Source organism: Perca flavescens, chromosome 8, assembly GCF_004354835.1.
Source record: "Perca flavescens isolate YP-PL-M2 chromosome 8, PFLA_1.0, whole genome shotgun sequence".
Taxonomy (NCBI): Eukaryota; Metazoa; Chordata; class Actinopteri; order Perciformes; family Percidae; genus Perca; species Perca flavescens.
This window is the reverse complement of record NC_041338.1, coordinates 29,912,439-29,931,662: the sequence shown is the minus strand read 5'-3', so window position 1 is coordinate 29,931,662 and position 19,224 is coordinate 29,912,439. Positions and strand designations below refer to the sequence as shown.

Below are 19,224 nucleotides of genomic sequence, written 5' to 3'. Positions count from 1 at the left end.
TGCCTTTTATGCTGATTGAAAAGAAAAAAAAGTTGGATGTAATCTGGTGTGACGCCACTAATCCCAACACTACAAATTATAGGTCCCATCCATCTCGCTCCACACAGACTCCCTGCGACTCCCCACCAGCAACTTCACATCTGCCTAAGGTGAGACTCTTCTACTGGATGTGCTACTTCACTTATCTTTTCTACCTCTGATGTTGTACAACTCTCAAACTCTGCAGCTCTTCAGGGTTCCTCTGTAGTTTAACTGTTGTTAATGGATTTTGACCAGGGGCAGTGATGATCTCTTCTGAAGTGGCATGAAATCAAAGGAGTGTGGACATTTTGTTTCTTTTTCTTGTATCTTGATGTTTCTTGTGCATCATGGGACTTACTCTGGCTGCATTCCCACTGTAACCAACAATCCCAAAGCTGGTGCAGCTTTGGATTTAAATGTCCATTGAATGGCGTATATTATGTTATGATATTCTCCAAACCTCTGCCTGCCGATGTGTGGGAATGTAACTTACAATGTACTCAATGTAAAGAAATGGAGAAGTAATGTGCTTTAAAGGGTCATGACTACTTGTCTGCACATCAAACCCATGAGAACAATTCTCAAGGTTTCCAAAGATTACATGGAAATGTGTGTTAAATGATGCACAAGACATTTGAGAATGTATACTTAAATACAAATACAAATGTACATTGAGTTTTTCACTCTGTTTTAAGTGTGATATATTTGACATTAAGATAGGGCTTTCATTATCTATTGATCTGCTGGTTATTATTAATTTTGGTCTATAAAATAAAAGACTAGTGTCGTGAAAATATTCAAATATGTCCATCAGAATTCCTAAAAGCCCAAGGTTAAGCCTTCAAATTGCTCATTTTGTTTTAAAGTCAAATATATTAAATTTACTGTGACATTTCCTACAAAGAGCTAGGATGTACAGTATTTTGTATTTTTACTTGAGAAATGATTAACCTATTTTCAAAATAGTTGCTCATACATTGCCTGTCAATCGATTAATAGATTAGTATTAGAACAGGCGGATACTACATTTGCTACAACACAATTTATTCTTCTTTTTTTAAATCTATGGTAGATTTAAGGGAACACTATTTATAGTTGTATACTTGTATACAAGTACATAGTTGTATACAGAATTTGTCGGCATGATACTAAAGAGTATAAAGTTTGACAAAAAAAACTGTGAGCCTGTTGATTACGAAACCAAAAGACTGTTGACCTTAAATCTCCTGATAAATCATCCAGGGATGGGCAAGTGCTAAATATAGCCGAATCAAGGTACCCTGTGATAGCAGAGAGGGTGAGATGAAGGGGGATTAAAGTGGAGTACAGTGTGTCAATTGTTTGCTTTTTTTGCTTTCTCTTGCAGACAGTACAAAGCTGATAAAAGACCAGAAGATATGGCTGTGGTTGTAAGTATTTGCACTTTTACTTATTTAAAACTCTGTTGGTCTGATTTTGCTTAAAGAGAACTAATCAATGCCGACATTGTACGCGGTTTTCTGAGTTGTAATAAGAGCGTTGAAAGAGGATAAGTCTGTGATTGAATAAATCTCCAAGACAAATACCTATTCATGTTCCTTTAACATGGACTCAGCTGCAGCTCAACATTTTTCAAGACCAAAAGCCCATTGTTATGGATGCCGTCAACGGCTACAGTAGCCTTAGCTGCAAATCTCTGATCCCTGCTTCAGGTCTACCATGAGTCCTTACCATGTATTTACAGGCTTTCCTGGACTCATGTGAGGGAGATTAAAAAAACACTGAGGCCTATTGATTGTTGCTCCTGCAACACTGGTGATCAGACATTTTGTCTCACAGATAAGTTGGACCGTTTTTAAACCTTATGCGGCATTACCAAGTCTTGTGAGAGAATTATCACATGTCAGAGTAGAAACAAACTTACATCTATTAGGGCTGGATATCAAACCTCACCCCCCTTATATTGAATTATGTCGGAATTAAATGTCTGGTCAGATTTGTAGTCTTTTCTATTCATTAATCAGACATTTACTGAATGTCAAGCTCTAATATGGCTGCTTGTGTTTGCGTGTGTGTGTTCCAGTCTTTTAATATTTAAAAACTTTGACTTTTTGTACATAAATGTGACGATACCCAGCACCTGTAGCTTGAAAGCTCAGTTAACATGGCAAAGTGAGCAGCAACCGAGCTTCTAACTGTTGGTTCTATTTGATTTATCAGCTAGTGCACAAATAAGATGTACTGTACCTGCAAAATGTACTCGAGATAGCAGACTGCTTTTTACTAAAAGGCTTTTTTTTAGCTCAGGAGTTTTTGCTCCTGAGATAATGCACCTGTTAAGTAACTCATGAGGACATTTTGACTTTTCAAACACAAGTGAAGCGCTAATATTCCTTTAGCTGTGGCAGATGCGTGGCCCGGTTAGTTGTGTGTGCAGGCTCGTACTGGGACACTCTACAGAGCTGTCATTAAGGTCAGAAAGGTTGCTGTTAATCAGGATGACGGTTACAGCAACACGTACACCAGAACGTGCAGTCCTAGTTAGTCTGTTTTTGCATTAATACTCTCTTTTCAGAGTGGAACTTACCGTATGGTGTCGGAGGAGGAGCAGGCTCTCAGGGCCAAGCTGGAACGTCTCACCGTCAAGGACCACGGGCCAGTGTTTGGACCCTGCGCCAGCTTGCCGGACCACACCAAGCAGAAGGTAAGCACACCTGTTCTCACATTACCATGGACACAAAATAGAATTCATGTACTACAGTTTAATCACTGTTCTACGATTTATCACTCATGATGTATTACACAAATTAAGCTAAGCTAATTTTTTTTTTTTTTTTTAAAGAGAGAGGGATGAGTTCATGATGCAGTATCAGAAGAGAGCCGGGCTATGCTGACACTTGTGTTCACTAGCTATAGCTTTTGTTCCTGTTACGTAACGGTTTTGCTTCCGTCCAAAGCCACCTGTAATACTTTACCTCATGTTACTCTTCTTTGAAAGAAAGCACTAAAAACATAAGAAATAGCAGACTCAGAGGGTAACGCATTGCATGCATCATATCAGCTGCTGCTCCCAATTAGGAAAGCTAGGATAACACACTAAGTTGTAAGTCAAACTTGAGTTCTTCACTGACACTGGCTAACATGAAGGCAAGGTTGGACTGAATATCAGGGCACTTAGAGAGACAGATGAAACCAAATTGAGTAGATAGGCATTGTACTCCTCTGTGCATAGCAGTTCTCCCTGCACATTCTTACAATACAGTCAGTCACTTGCAACATTAGTAGACATTTATCATTTACTTTTTGTCAGTTCTGTGAGCTAACTGTCTGGTCTGGCTCCCCCTCCAGGCCAAGGACGAGCTGAACGAGACAGATGAGAAGCGGGTGGCGGCAGTGAAGGAGCTGCGAGAAATGATTAAGGAGAAGGCAGATGCAGGTGACGACCTGGCCAAGGGGGTGCACGACACGTTTGGAGAGAAACCAGACAGTTTGCTGGTCCGCTTCATCCGGGCCAGGAAGTACGACGTGCCCAGAGCCTTCGACCTAATGAAGGGTACGTTGGAAACAGTTTGAAGTGGCAGACATGAATATACTGACAGCATTTTTCCCACCAGAAAACATAACTGTATGACATGGACCCAACTGAGACACTGCTCCAGAGTTCTCTAATAATAACTAATTTACAAAAAATATTATCAGAAACAGGCTTCAAAGGACATAATGAGAGCAAATACCTGAATATGAATATATATTTTGCACTGACAAAATGTCTCAAAATTTACAGCTGATCATTTTCATGCTAAAAAGTTACAGTGATTTATATTTCCACCACACATGGGTCATTGTCAAACAGCATTTAGATCATCATGTTACACTAAAAGTCTCCACTGAAAACCAGACTGATTAATACAAAACAACAAAACATTTGACTTTTAAATGATTAATTATTAATAATAATATTCTAAAGTGTTATTGAACAATTCAAATTAAAAACTATGATTCCATAATTGTTATGACCAATCAATACTTACCAAAAAAAGCCAAATGTACAGCCTGGTGTGACCCTGGACTCTACCCCTGTGTTTCCACCCAGGCTACGTGCGTTTCAGGAAGGATTACCCCGAGCTGTTTGAGAATCTGACCCCAGAGGCCGTACGCAGTACCATCGAGGCCGGCTACCCCGGCATCCTGCCGAGCAGAGACAAATACGGCCGCGTGGTTCTGCTCTTCAACATTGAGAACTGGGACTACGAGGAGATCACGTTTGATGAGGTAAGTGGGTGGTTTCTGGGTGACCGCATATCCCACAATGCACCTAGAAGTGCATATATGTTACATTACATTACATGTCATTTAGCTGACGCTTTTATCCAAAGCGACTTCCAATTAAGTGCTTTCAACCTTGAAGGTCCGAACTACAGACAACAAGTAGTAGCCTAAGTGTAAGTAATGTAATGCAATGTAAGTACATTGGCTTTAAATAAGCAAAACTACTACTGGCACAATATTGGCTTCCAAAATGTAGTGCAGTAAACATTTAAAGTAGAAAAAATACTCAAGTAAAGTATAAGTACCTCGAAATTGTACTTAAATACTTGAGTACATGTACTTAGTTACATTCCACCACAGGATCTCTTCATAATTTTCTTCATATCACCCCATTTTGCTCAAACATGAACAGAGGACAAAATGTGACTACAAATAAGTAAACGTGTGTGTGTGTGTGTGTGTGTGTGTTTAGATCCTGCGTGCCTACTGCGTGATCCTGGAGAAGCTGCTGGAGAACGAGGAGACTCAGATCAACGGGTTCTGCATCATTGAGAACTTTAAGGGCTTCACCATGCAGCAGGCGTCAGGAATCAAACCCACCGAGCTCAAGAAGATGGTGGACATGTTGCAGGTGGGAGGGATGGATATTGTAGAAATAAAAGATGCAGATGAAAAGCCAAGTTTGCGTTTAAGTTTCAGAGAACTTTTATACCCTAACTTTTAAAGAGTGTAAATGCTACAGGGCTAGATACTACATTACTAGTAGAACTAGATTGGTTTGCAGGTAAGAGAATTAGATGCTTTTAGATTAGAAAAGTCTTCCCTCTCCTAACACCTTGAGCCAGGCTTTATTGAGCGTTATATCACCAAACAATCTGCCTTTTTTTTGTTTGTTTTTCTGCCAGGATTCATTCCCTGCCCGTTTCAAAGCTGTGCACTTCATCCACCAGCCCTGGTACTTCACCACCACCTACAATGTGGTCAAACCACTCATGAAGGGCAAGCTGCTAGAGAGAGTGAGTCAGACAAATATAATGACTGAAAGTGAGACAGCACCATGGGCTTTAATCATTTTATCGAGAAACTGCATGTAAAATATTGGGTGACATGTCATTACATGAAGCTCCGAGGCATTTTAACTATTTCTTTTTTTAATCACACCTTGTAATGAAATAACATGGTACCAGATTTAGGAGAACACAATTGTCAGCATTGATTATCTTGATTCAGCATTTAGATTTTGTAACATGCGGATTTAATCCTGTTTGAAGATTTATGTTTGTATTTCAGTTGAATAACATGTTGGTTTAAAATATTTCATGTAACAGTGCTAACATGTTCGTTTAAAAATATTTCATGTAACAGTGCTTTTTTTTTGGTTTCAGGCCGGCAATAATACTCCAAAATGCCACTTTACAATTAACTTTATGCAGTGATATTGTAGTACTCGGGTACAGGGTGCTCAAATTAAATATCCACTTGTTTACATGTTGGACAGTCAGGTGCTATAAATACCTATAGTCTCAAACGCCTCTAACAGCGAATGTCCTATGCTCTAGGTGTTTGTCCACGGAGACGAGCTGGAAAACTACTACAAGGAGTTTGACGCCGACATCCTTCCCTCTGAGTTCGATGGGAAAGGTTCCAAGTACGACGGCAATGCCACAGCAGCCAAGCTGTTCGACTAAACCTCCTCCCTCCATTTGCAACAACCAGGCGAAGAGCCATTATATATTACAAACCCCCGCAGACTGTGGAGACTCAAAGGCCAAATCTAACTGTGTGGTTGTGGGAAAAAAACATTATGAATGAAAGGCACGAGTGTGTGAGAAGTTCAAGTGATGTTGTTTTCCAGGGTTCCTGATGAAGCACAGTCTTAACAGGAACAAGGCGGTCGAAACCACTCACCCTCAGTCATTATAGCCCTCTCTGTATAAACCATTTGGTTGCTCCTTAAGCACCTTACAGTTCCTCTTTTTTTAGCACTGGTGACCAAAGCCAGATCTCTACATATTATATAGATTTTCAAGTTTTAGATAATTAAATACAGACTGACAGATTCTTTAACAATGCATATGTATTAAGATTTAAGATTTTCGCCCTTTTAGGCATTGACGTCACTTCAAAATAGCATCTTTTGAAAATCAACCTTCTTAGTTTAAAGACTTAAAGATTGAAATAGACAATTCATCACAATAAAAATGTACATGGCTTTATTTTATTTTTTGCAACATAACAGTAAAGCAGGTTTGGGCTGGTGCTGTTTTCATGCTTCCTTGTTGTTGTTGTTGTTGTTGTCCATTCAAAAAAGCTCTAAAAAGACCAAATTCACAATCTTTAGTGATTGTCGCCGACGAGGAAAAGTTTTCATGCTCACAACTGTTACTGTGACTGGTCAAAAAAATGATGGTGACCAAATGTCCTCATGGATTACATATCTTCAAGGCTTTGCAAGTTGATGTGATTTCAAACCCAAATAAATGGAAGCCAGTGGCTGTCAGAAGAAAAAAAAATCTGCGTTATTGTTAAGTACACATATTGAGTTAAAAATTCAAAAGCACCAGTTTGATTCTTTGAGCATTCAGATGCATTAAAGTATTTTTTATGTAATTTCATGAAGAAAGAAATTGTTTAATTAAGACACACAGGCGGACTCACGTTGAGCCAAATGAGAGTGCTTACCGTCTGTCTCTCACCTGTTCACTTGTGCGTTGTTTGGACTGTAGTTCACCCACACAGCTAGTTTGAACACTGGCAGGCTCCAACTTTCTGAGTTTCTACCCTCTGGCCCCCCCTCCCTGTCTCTCCTAGAAGTACAAGGCTGATATTTGAACAAGTGCCTGTCTCTCATGTGTTTTTGAGATTGCCGTTTCTTCAATTTGAACATTATGACGTTTTACCCATCGTGCTACCTGGTGCACCAATAATAATGTCAATACATGTACAATAAACTGTATATAAATATAAGTTGTAGTCTTTGCATCAATTTGCAATATAGTATTTAGAACATGTACATTTTTACCTGATGATGGTGCTAGAGGAAAAATCATGTCTATGGTCGATGAATGACTGTACAAAACTTGATGGCAATTCATCTGATAGTTGAAATATTTCAGTCCAAAGTGGTGGACTGGCATTTCCATGATGACAGCATGGCTATAAAAGGAAAACCCAGAGCCGGTTGCAATAAATAGACCAAACTAAATTTATGTGAAAATATTTATTAATGAGTGAGTTCAAATATGACTAATTAGTCATGACTGTGCACCATATCAGTACAAAACACATTAAGATTAGATTATAAATGGTACACCCATATGCTAATACATAAAGAACAATAGTGCAGGCAAAAAAAAAGTCCATATCAAACAAGTAGGACATATTGCACATACAGACACAATAGTGGTGCTGTTGCATTCAACTTTTAAATCACAGATATAGAATTAAAGTTGTATTAATTCTGATGGTTAAAATGTTGATTAATAAGCTCACATGGACTTAGGTGGAGTCCTCTGTATTTATTAACAGCTTCTGACAGGATGTTACTCACAGGAAACTATGACTAAAAATAAACCTTCACACCAAAGGCCCAGAATAAACCACAGAAAGCAAATGATTTCATCACAAAATATCCACATTTATTTTGTCAATATTAGAGACCTTTATCAGTATACTACTCATGGAAATATACTGTATCATGAGACATAACCGAGGTATGTTTTCATGCGCCTTCTGTGTTTTAATGTACCAAAAACTGTATTATTTTTTTGGTTTTACATGGCAGACTCCACCAATCAAGCATGTAGCAATAAGCAGCTTAAAACAACCCCCAAAAAACTTTGTTCACTTATGAAACGTACAATTAGCTCTTGTTCAAAGTGATGTCTAACATGAGACTTCCATTGTATTTGAGCCAAAGCCATGTGCCTGTTTTTATAAGTTTACATGTGACCGAAATACAGCAGTATCATTAAAAAGTACAAAGTTGAGCTATTTTTTTTAATTGAAAAGTGAAGAGTGTTTTGGTCCAAGTGCATAAATTAGGAGTCCACAATTCTACCATCTGGCCATCCTCATGCTGTTGCAGCAATTCATGGGATGGGACACCTGGAGTAGTACAATGTCACGCACGTTTGTAGGAAGTGCCCATATTTCCATTCAACAACACAGAAAGAAATGTTAGAAAAATCAATTTCTGTCTGCGTTTTTTTAATAACTCTTTAAAAACCTGACTCCCTGATTCTTTTATTTTGAAGGTCAGCAGCAACATTGCCAGCTGATGGTCCACTGCACACAATGGAAATGAAAAGTGAAAAACCGGGGTCAAATTGGGCAAAATGATGCCTCTATATATATGCGCAGTAGAAATAACACCAAACTGGGTGTTATTAAACAGAATTTTACTACAATAAAACAGCAATCTTCTCTTGATGAAAACAGAAACAAATTAAAGGAAATTAAATTTACAGTTTGACTGAACATGTTAAGGAACAGGAAATCACTACTGTAAACCGTAAATCATGTCATACTGCTGCTTATCAGAGGTAGCTCATTGACTCATGAGTAGCCAGAAACCACATCTGTTGCAGATTCACATTTATATTAAGGCACTTAAAATCTGGTCGCAAACTTTACAAGTTAAATTCCAAAAGGCTTTTTAAATAAAATGCTTCAAAATATAACGGATGTTGCCCTACAGGTATATTATATAGTATATTATGTTTGAGAGTTTAAGGCTTCAGACTATGTCCTTCACACTAAGATACATTTCCAGTTTTTATATATCTGCCTAATTTGTGTGTAAGCTGACTTATGAATATTTGAGTATCTGGGAAATTTCTCAGCAGTAATTTGTGTAGGAAAACACATGCAGATAAAAGGTCACCCCCCCTCTCTAATTATATCACTCCGCTTTCCAGACTCAAGAAGCAGCAGCTGCCAAAACCAGCAGAGGGTAAACTCGTGTGACACTGGAGGTTAACTGGGAACAAGAGGAAGGACCAATTCACCATGGGGTCATGTTACATTTCCAGGTATCTTATGTGAGTTTCAATTTACAACTTGGTGTACCAACTACCAATTTGCCTTTTCTAACCCGTTTAGTGACTTCCTCAATTCCCAGAATGACTTACTAAACTTTAAGGCCATTAGTACTGAAGAGTATGTAAGTCTTCGTAAGTTTTGGTCGCTTGTTTTGTCTCCAGACTTCTATGTATAGCATGTTATCCACTTTGTGTTACCCCTGTGCTCTGCAGGCATGAGTTCCTGTCATGGTGGCTGCTCTTCTGGCAGGCCGGCAGGTTCTTCTCCCAGTGGCACATGGCGTTGGTGTACTGCACTATGACCTTGTCCATCCAGGTGAGGGGTTGAGGTAACAGCACGTCTCCCTCAAAGAAGCCCAGGTGGCCTCCATGTTGGGTCAGGACGAATATCACATTGGGCATCTTTTCTACAGATAGAAGAAGAAGTAAGATCATCTTCTTTTTTTTTTTACTCAGCAGTATTTTCTATTAAAGTATGGCTAACATCTAAGTTAGTGCCAGCCCATTCATCCTTCCAAACAGCTGTTGAAACATAGTGAAAGTATCTGTAACAGGAAAATAAGTTGGGCTGGTTTGGGTTGTCTGTCAAGCAGCCATTTGAACTACTGAAGTCATCATCGCCAAACATGACATTAGTCCATATGTGTAAAGTTTCAATTTACCAATTAGAACTAGATCTAGGCCAACAAATCATATGTCTCCTGACGGAAACACTGGCTCATAACTGAAGAAATTGTAATAAATGAATGAGTAGTGACAAATAAGGAATTTTAGCAAAGACTTCCTGATTTTATAACGCCTAACAGTGACCCCAAATTTACGACTTGCACAAGATTGCGAACTTGTGCAGGGTTTGAATTTCAAAACATCAACAGGGAGGTGAAAGGATATTTTAGGATTAGGCAGGTGCATGGGCACTATTTGGCACAATCACAGAAACAGATAGTGCTGGTAAAGACTGTACAGCCCAAACTTCTGGGGTGTAACTGCTGAATAATGACACCTTAGAATTGAGGTTTTAACTTTTGCACTTTATTGTGTCACTTTGGTTTTTTTGGTCAAGCATCTCCAGCCATTTGGTAATTCAAAACAGAAGCGCATACAGTAACACAATATAGGAAAGAATTTAGCGTTATACATAAAGATAACGCATATAAAATAAATATAAAAACTACTCTATGAGCCGGCCATACACCACACAAGCATTGACCCAGAACCAGAGGCTCCCTGATCTTGTTAATGTGAAGGTAAATAATTAACTGCTACGTGGAGGGGACTGACTGTGAGACCAGTGGCCAATTTGTTCGGTTTCCGCACAGAAACACCATCCTCCTTTCCCTTTCTGTTACTCCACACTACACACACATAAACACGCTCCAATTCATCTACATATGTGGGTTTCCCTATTGGGCACTAAAAAACAGCATCAGTGTCTCTAACTTATCTTGAGTATTGTGCAGAATATTGAACATTGTCACCAAATCTTCAAAATGTATTCGTAGAAAAAGGCACATTTTCAAGAACTAAGAAAGCCTGTGACAATATGAGTTTATTCAGTGGCTTTTAAGTGGGTTTCCTATGTGTCAGAGGTCTACGCAGCAAAGTCTTTCATTTTAAATTTTTTTAATTTTATTAAATTCAGGGGATAACACAGTTCAAACTTAATCAACAAAAAATTATGTCAATGTTTGGACCTTGTACAAATAATTACAACTGAGTCACTGTAAGTAATGAAGGGAAATATGTAAAGAAAAAAAAAAATTTCATTTATTTTCTTGAAGTAGAGAGCTAGTTTTAGAATTTCACATGTCAAAGTTATTATTCACACTGATTTACACACATGGGCCAATTGATGTGACCTACCGAGGCAAGACAAGGCAACAGGCTCAGTACACACACACACACACACACACTGCTCTCTCTATATATAGTCCAATAGCCTAGTCGTATCACATGGCCCTGAAAAATTCAACAAGACTGTCTGGGCTGGGTGGTGTTGAGCAGATAACTGCAACAAGACTATCAACACTTATGACTCCGTCTCCGGTGTCCAACTCCAGAGGAAGGAAGGACAATGGGTGCCTTTTGCTCTACTCTAGTCTGAGTTTGAGTCCCTGTGAGGACAATGATTTACTGTTGTAGTCAACTAAATATGAGCTGCCATAGCAACACTTTAATTAATCCATCTGCATTTTGCTGCTTAAAAAGATGTGTAGAGGAGATGATCATTCCGGCATACTTCCATTTGACTGTTTTTATAACGTGTGAACATTATGGTTTTATTATTATATGTTGCTTTAACATGGGACCTATTTTCTGATTGGTTCACTAAGGCCGTCTTGAAGGTTACTTATCAGCCTTTGTCTCTTAATCATCAGTCAAATCGTGTCAGGGTTACCTTGAATCCATTTGGATTAAACACGAAATATCTGATATTACTGTAACTGATGAATTACTCTACATCATGACCAAAGCAATATATTATAGCTAACAACACCATTGCATAAGACCCCAAATACTCCTAATTATTGACCGTTGATGAATACATTTTTTCTATTAACACAAACCTGCGAGCGTGCGTGGAATATCCAGAAGTGACTGATGAACAAGTGGGTCGTCCGATGAGTTTACCAGGAGAAGAGGCACAGTGACCTGGGGATGAAACAACAGTTCGTTTCTGAATGACTTTGTAAGGAGCCGCAGCAGTAATAATAATACTAGTAGTAGTAGTAGCATTAGTGGAAGATGTTTTAGATGGGTTAGTCAGTGTAGTACTGTAGTTGTAGAAGCAATAATACTATAGTGGGACCAGTACAAAAGGGATCCCTCTCAATTATCACTTAGTTATTAGCAGTATATCAAAGTAAACCAAACTGAATGTCATATCTATCAAGCTTTCTGTACAAACTTCTACACACTCACATTCTTCATGTAGTGCACACAGCTCTCCTTCTCGTAGTACTCCTTCAAGGAGCTGTAGCCGTGGAATTTCCTGCAGTACCAATTGTGTGATAACATCAGTGACAGAGATAAGAGTTGCAGAGATTGTGGCAGCCATTAGCAGGCGAATCAAAATACAAAATACACCCGAACTTCACCTCATGATGCTGTCGTCGATCTGCATCAGAGACGTGGCTGCGTACAGTTTGCCCAGGTCCGCGTCACAAATATTGCTGGAGTTCAGGCCAAGCAAAGTGCTCCTGTTGAACAATACAATAAGAAAAGTATTTATAGACAAATCCGGTTAGGAAGCTAAATCTTTGTTTGGCTGGTAAACCCTAACACCTGTTTGACAATGTCAGAAATGTTTTATAATGCAGTAGCTGCAAGTCATTCACACTGTTAGCCTAATTTTTCAGCATTTGGCCCATGTCTAGGAATGATTACTTGTCTATACTGTACTTTACTGATAGACAGTCCAGAAAGTATTGCCTCCTATGGAGGTTTATCTTGGTTAATTACAATTAATGTAGAGAAACAACTCAATACATCTGAAAGAAAGCAAGATCCAAGCTTTATCTTTTTTGCTTTCTGACATACACACCAGAATAAAGCAATGCTGCAAATAATATATGATAAACTTGAAGGGATTAACACATCTGTAACTGCAGACACTGCTGTTAGGTTTATCCACCTGTGTGACAGGATGAGCTTCTTCATGTTGTCCGCCAACACAAAGTTGTAGAGCCTCCGGCACTGGTCCCACTGAAGGAATGTTTCCTGGGCCCTACATACACAAACACACATAAATGCATGCATACACTAAAAAAGGTACAAAAAACATCTGACCAGCTTAGAAAAAAAAGCTTCAAGTAGGGCTGGGCAATAATTAAAATCTTATATCCCAATAAAAGTCATTTTATATCTGGATAAAAATATATACTGTTAACGTTTAAGCATGTTTTCTGGTAATTCAATAAATAAATAGTCCATATGAAATAACCACATAAAGCCTAGTTTTTTACACTTTTGTACACAGTATAAATTTTCTCATTTTATTAGGAATTTTAGTGCATCATCACGATAGAAACGATATAGACATTTTTATATCGTTTTGACGAGAATATATCTATCTATCTATCTATCTATCTATCTATCTATCTATCTCTCGTCATATTGCCCAGCCCTAGCTTCAAGGTGACCAATCTTTACGTATGTATATGTATATAATGTATATTCAAAGGTTTGGGGGCTGAAATTGAAGCACCACTTCAGTAATCTAATCCATGCATTATCAATTCCCTTTTTCTGTTCATTCGTTTGTCCCTCATTCTACCAACCTGAGGGCGCTGTAACCCTGACAGACGGTGACGCAGCAGAGCACTCGGTCCTGGTTGGATTGTTTCTCGCCCAGAAACTTACAGACAATGTTTCCCCCCAGACTGAAGCCCACAACAATCAGCAGCGTCTGAGGAAAAGCTTGTTTGATATTGCTCACCATTGCCTCATACTCCCAGGTGCAACCTGAATGACAGAGAGACATTTTTACAACTATGTGGTACTGATAAATGTTTAAAAAGGTGGAGTCTGTGATTCTAGAGAGCTATTGTTGATATTTAAACTGACCACCCAAAAACAAATACACCCTTCCTGTCGATGCTCCTTTTTTACAGTCCCTCTCGCTCCCACTGCCTTTCTCTTTATACATCCATTGCCTTACCCCTGTGCCGTGCAAAGGCACAACAGGAATAGTGTTGTGTGACTTTGTCCCAGAATTAGTTTTCCCCCCCATTTACAGGGCCACGGCTGTGTATGAACACAGGATTTTTTTTCAGCATACACACAGAATGGATAGCTAGTGGGCCGTGAGGTGATAATCGCTGAATTTGACGAAAAATGGATTAGATTAGAATCCCTGACTCCACCTTTAAGTATGATATTAGATTTTTTTTTTTAACCAAATCATTTGATAAAATTAGGTTTCATTTAAAGGCTGTCAGACTGTAATGCTACTACCTTCGAATGAAGATACTCTAGACTCCCCTAATTCATTTTCTCAAGTCATAAAACATGAACATCAGCTTTTCTCAGAGTATGTTGCAACAGATTGCATTTTCTGTTTTGTTTTGTTTCATTTTGCTTCCCCTAATTTTAGCAATGAAGTGAACTTCCCCTTTCTGGTTTGAACTGTAACATGTAATCACACCTGTTCTTATAAGTCTACCATGTGATATTTCCCTCTTTACCGTAAGTGAACATGCGGGGAGAGGTGAGCTCCATGTTGGGCAGGGCACCCAGGTGGTTGAGGACGGCGCAGCGGTAACCCTGCTGCTGGGAGTGATCCACAAAAGTCCGAATGTAGTTCTTCTCGCTATGGTTACCGATCCCAGGGCAGATTACCATGGTAATGTCATCTGACATACACACAGACAAAAAAACAAGAGGGAATACAAGTGTAGTCATGTGTGGGTGTAAAAGTGGATGTTGTGTGTGTGTGTGTGTGTGTGTGTGTGTGTGTGTGTGTGTGTGTGTGTGTGTGTGTGTGTGTGTGTGTGTGTGTGTGTGTGTGTGTGTGTGTGTGTGTGTGTGTGTGTGTGTGTGTGTGTGTGTATAGAACTATATTCATGGGGTCCAAAAACCAGGAGTCCAGTATACTGGTGGGGTCCCGACAGCTTTGTGGGGCCAAAATGCTGGACCACACAAGTTTAAAGGGCTGTTTGAGGGTTAAGACTTGGTTGTAGGATTAGGGATAGAATTAGGTTATGGTTAGGGTGAGGGTAAGGGTTAAGGTTAGGCATTTAGTTGTGATGGTTAAGTAATGTAATAATAATAATAATAATAATAATAATAATAATAATAATAATAATAATAATAATAATAATGGTTTAGGTTACGTAAGGGGCTAGGGAATGCATTATGTCAATGATGGGTCCCCACAAAGATAGTGCCACAAGCGTGTGTGTGTGTGTGTGTGTGTGTGTGTGTGTGTGTGTGTGTGTGTGTGTGTGTGTTTAATTGGCTGCTGAAATGGCATTTTTGCTCTAGAGATTTCATTAGTGGTCCTCCTGCTATTGCATACTGTACTGTAGTGTGAGCGGTTACTTCAGGATGGTCTGCTCACTATTCAAACAAGCACATAAAACTCAGAAGGATACATAAATAAAAGACAAAACAATAATCACTGATATCTTCATCAAACAATAAGCTTTAAAAGTAGGACAGAAGATCAGTAATTGTGTAATTAAATCCTAAACATGCAGTAAATCCAAAGCCAGCTGCTTTGGTGCTTCACTAGATAGGCCAGTATTTGCCACTGACCTCCTGTGCTGTGGTCTCCACGAGCCTCAAAGAGGTCAAAGGACGCTGTGGCCCCGTCCTGCATTGGGAGGAACTTGCGGACACCGCAGGGTGTTGGAGTGTTGACACGCCCCATCTTGCCATACAGGGCGGTCTGGAGATGTCCACTCTTACCCCACAATAAGGGAGGAATGTATCTGGAGAGAAGGACAAGCTCCATATTACATATCACAGCTGTAATCTCCTTATCTCCACTTTGAAGATTTGTTAGCACAGTCAAAGATTATTACACTACAGACAGACACATCTACCACTCCAACTATAGGAGTGGCAGACAAATCAGTCATTTTACTAACCAGTCCAACCAGTTATTTGTGTTTTGTTTTTTTTTATCTAGGGGTGTGGAGTTAGAAAGAATAGAGGTTACCAGACCTCTATAGGTTACTGCTTGAGGCTACTGGCTCTTGGCTACATTAGAAGCTTCTGGGCATAACACATTCAAATCTCAGACTGAACTGTTACCCACAATGCGGATTTGCATTGTGGGTAAATGTAGGTGCTAAGTTTTGCCAAGTAACAAGGAAGAATGCAAAAGATGACATCTCTGGTTCTGCTGCAGTGGTTTTGAGACAGTGCATTTTAAAACTCTGTTGTAAGTCCGAGAATGTTATAGGAGTGCAATGCTAAATTTGTGGAGAACTCTTTTGAGAGAGACTGTCACTTTTCATGAACCTGTATGCTTTAGAAAATTGGACCAAAGGCCAACAGAAGCATAAAGTTTACTCGCTGACTAGATCCCTCTGACATTCACCAAACAACGTTAGTTGTTCAGGTGTAAGGCAGCTCATATGGTCCCTCCCAGCTAACCTGTTCACTTACCAACCTTCTATCCTCTCTGTATTCATAACTTTTGTTGTTCTTGTTAAATTCTGTATTTATTTTTTTTTTTTTTTTTTTTTAAATAAGTTTGTTGATTTAATATGAAGAAGGTTTATGTCTAGTTAACTTTTATTGCTCTCCATTAATTTTACCTTCATGCTATTTGTCTATTCTTTCTCCTCACAGTGTGGGAAAACCCCTCTGCTGTATTTTGCTAAAAAATGAAATTTAATCCAAGTCGAGTCACAGGTCCTCTATGTTTAAATTTGAATTCAGTCCAACTCTCATTTTTCCATGTTCAAGTTCATATCAACGTCAAAAAGATCCTGTTCATGTCTCCAGGTCAAGTCTGAGTCAATAATGTCATGTCCACAGTCATCATGTTTACATCTGAGAAACCAGTTTAAGTTCCATTTAGAGTGCTATTTTTCTCAATTATTCTGTCAGGTGTTACTTCTTTTCACAGCAGTCTTGATAAAGCCATGCAAGTGAACCTCACACCCGGTGTCTCGTGTGATCTAGACCCAAATTAGCCAAAGCAGAAGCCGTCCAATGTTCCAGTCTAAGATGCATCACACGTCTTTAAAACGGGGACTACATAATCATAAACACTCACTCTTTGGTCAGCATCGGGCAGGATTTGAACAGGTAGCGGCTGAGCAGTGTATCCTGGTGGATGATCTCTGGTGGTGATGCGGTACTCTTCAGGTTCAGACAGCGGACAATGATGTAGAGGACAGTTGCCACTGCTGCCAACTTCATGCCATCAAACATGGCCGGCAGCTCCGGGCCGAAGGTGTTCATGTTACCGTCTTCGATGGTGGCCATTGTATACACAGTAGAAGACCTATGTACAGCATGTTAGGAAAGCATTAAATGTATATGATATATCTTATATTAAGAGTGTACAGGAGGTGGAGTGTTATTTACAGTAATATAAAATTACCTAATTTGCTGAGATTGAAAAACTTGAAAAATTACTAATGAAAATAGAATTAGAGAAATATATACTTTAGATCAGTTTGCCCATGATGGTTTTGGGCTCTGCCTTCCTCAGCATGTGTGTTGTAGTTACTCTCTTTACAGAGCTGCTAGCCCTGATAAAATATCTGTAGTCTGCTGTCAGTGGAAAGTTTTACTTTCTCGTATTGGTCTGAGGTATGTGTCAGAATCTCGGATACTGCAAACAGACCTTCTGCAGCAGACTTACAATATCTGACACAAAATGTATAAATATTGGCTCTTGATACAAAATATTTGGTATTGGCAGAGGTGGATGAAGTACTCTGATCCTTTACTAAAAAAGGTAAGGTCTGCGATTCTGGAGAAATATTGTAAAAGTCATGCATTTAAATTTTACTTAAGTAAAAGTACTTATTATGTGGAATGGCCCATTTCAGAATAATGTGTATATTATTAGATTATAATTAGTGAAGAGTTCATGTGTAAGGAATCTTTTAAAGTTGCAGTTGATAAAAGTTGGGGTGGGGCTAATTTTAATTACTTTAGGCTATATATACTTTATCTGCTGGGTAGCTTGGGCATTCCTTTTCCAGGGATCACATTTTTTTTCATCTTAATCTATAATAATACATCATTTATTTGTTGGTTTATATTTTGTATTAGGCTATTAATCTGAATCTGCAAAGTAACTAAAGTTAACAAAACCGGTGGATTAAAAAGTACAATATTTGCCATTGAATTCTACTGGAGTTAAAGTAGCAGGAAATGGAAATACTCAAATAAAGTACAAGTACCTCAATATTTTACTTAAGAACAGTACTTGAATAAACGTACTAGGTTCATTTCCACCACGGAGTAGCCGATGCTACAATTCAAGAGTACTGATACCAAATTCGACCACTGGAAACTTCTTGAGAAAATTCACTCTGGACACCTTGTATGATATTAACCAGAAGAGAGATGCCCTCTACTGATTTAAACAGTTTCTACCCACTTTGTTGTCTGAGTTTGAAGAAAACACAGTGGTTGTGGCCCTCCTTTCTGTCTGATGATGCTCACTCCCAGTGCTGGAAAACAAACAGTTAAGCTACTTGTAAAAACTTAAAAGTTTTTCAGGGTGTGTAGCTATGCGTTTGGTGTAGCTATATACCAAAATCATACACACCCGGCATATAACGTTAATTTTCTGATATGTCACATTTAGATGCATTTATAATGTATTAACGACAAAACCGGAACAACAAAATGTAGAATAGGATAGCATAGAATAAAACAAACAGCCAGCTGTGTATCGCTAAAGTGTACTTAACGTTTCTTCCCCTCTTTTGTTTTGTCACTCAGGTAAAACTGTTCCTAAATAGTGTCGAGGTGAAGCTGAAGGCTTCAACAAACACAAAAACTACATGGACTTTACATAAAGTACACAATATAGTTTTAAAAAAGTATACAGAGAACATTTCCGGTCTTACCATCGCGGTTTTTGGTAGCCTGTTCGGGTTCTGGTCGGATCCACCCGGAGTTGAGCTGAACACCGTCTGTTTACAGCAGGCGAGTGACTGAGTATCAGGAAACTCAGAACGCATTCAAGTGCTCTTATAAAGCTCCGACTTTTAGAAATACAAGCCAACATTACAAAATAGCTAACACATTTAAGCGTATTCTTTATATGCCTTCGTGTGTTTAATTTTCATCACATCCACTATATATTAGTTATCATAGCTTATGTATGAATTAATTCCCCGCTTTCTGAGTTATGTAACCTACTTCAGTTTCTGCATTCTTAAAATGTATCTTTGAAACCCGTCAGCACGTGAAGGCCGCATAACAAACAGTG

The 19,224-nt window shown here is 38.8% G+C and overlaps 2 protein-coding genes across 4 annotated transcripts; one reads left to right on the top strand and one right to left on the bottom strand.

Annotated features, from left to right (window-relative positions):
• The first annotated feature begins 86 nt into the window (after window positions 1–86).
• On the top strand, window positions 87–7,182 carry rlbp1b (retinaldehyde binding protein 1b). The gene is made up of 8 exons (XM_028586188.1): window positions 87–149; window positions 1,388–1,430; window positions 2,576–2,704; window positions 3,349–3,553; window positions 4,094–4,272; window positions 4,742–4,900; window positions 5,175–5,285; window positions 5,829–7,182. The coding sequence occupies exons 2-8, from the start codon at window positions 1,419–1,421 to the stop codon at window positions 5,955–5,957; spliced, it is 924 nt and encodes a 307-aa protein (XP_028441989.1). The 5' UTR covers window positions 87–149; window positions 1,388–1,418; the 3' UTR covers window positions 5,958–7,182.
• A 2,284-nt stretch (window positions 7,183–9,466) lies between these two features.
• LOC114560754 (monoacylglycerol lipase ABHD2-B) lies at window positions 9,467–18,950 on the bottom strand. 3 transcript variants are annotated; one of them, XM_028586363.1, is made up of 11 exons: window positions 18,860–18,950; window positions 18,385–18,457; window positions 17,044–17,274; window positions 15,570–15,745; window positions 14,498–14,665; window positions 13,592–13,775; window positions 12,946–13,038; window positions 12,410–12,511; window positions 12,234–12,303; window positions 11,879–11,963; window positions 9,467–9,718 (listed from the first exon to the last, which is right to left on the bottom strand). In XM_028586363.1, exons 3-11 carry the CDS (start codon window positions 17,253–17,255, stop codon window positions 9,492–9,494), a joined length of 1,317 nt encoding a protein of 438 aa, XP_028442164.1. In that variant the 5' UTR covers window positions 17,256–17,274; window positions 18,385–18,457; window positions 18,860–18,950; the 3' UTR covers window positions 9,467–9,491. The 3 variants fall into 3 exon arrangements, with proteins under 3 accessions (XP_028442164.1, XP_028442165.1, XP_028442166.1); XM_028586365.1 differs by lacking the exon at window positions 9,467–9,718 and adding an exon at window positions 11,083–11,170; XM_028586364.1 differs by lacking the exon at window positions 18,385–18,457.
• Window positions 18,951–19,224: the final 274 nt, after the last annotated feature.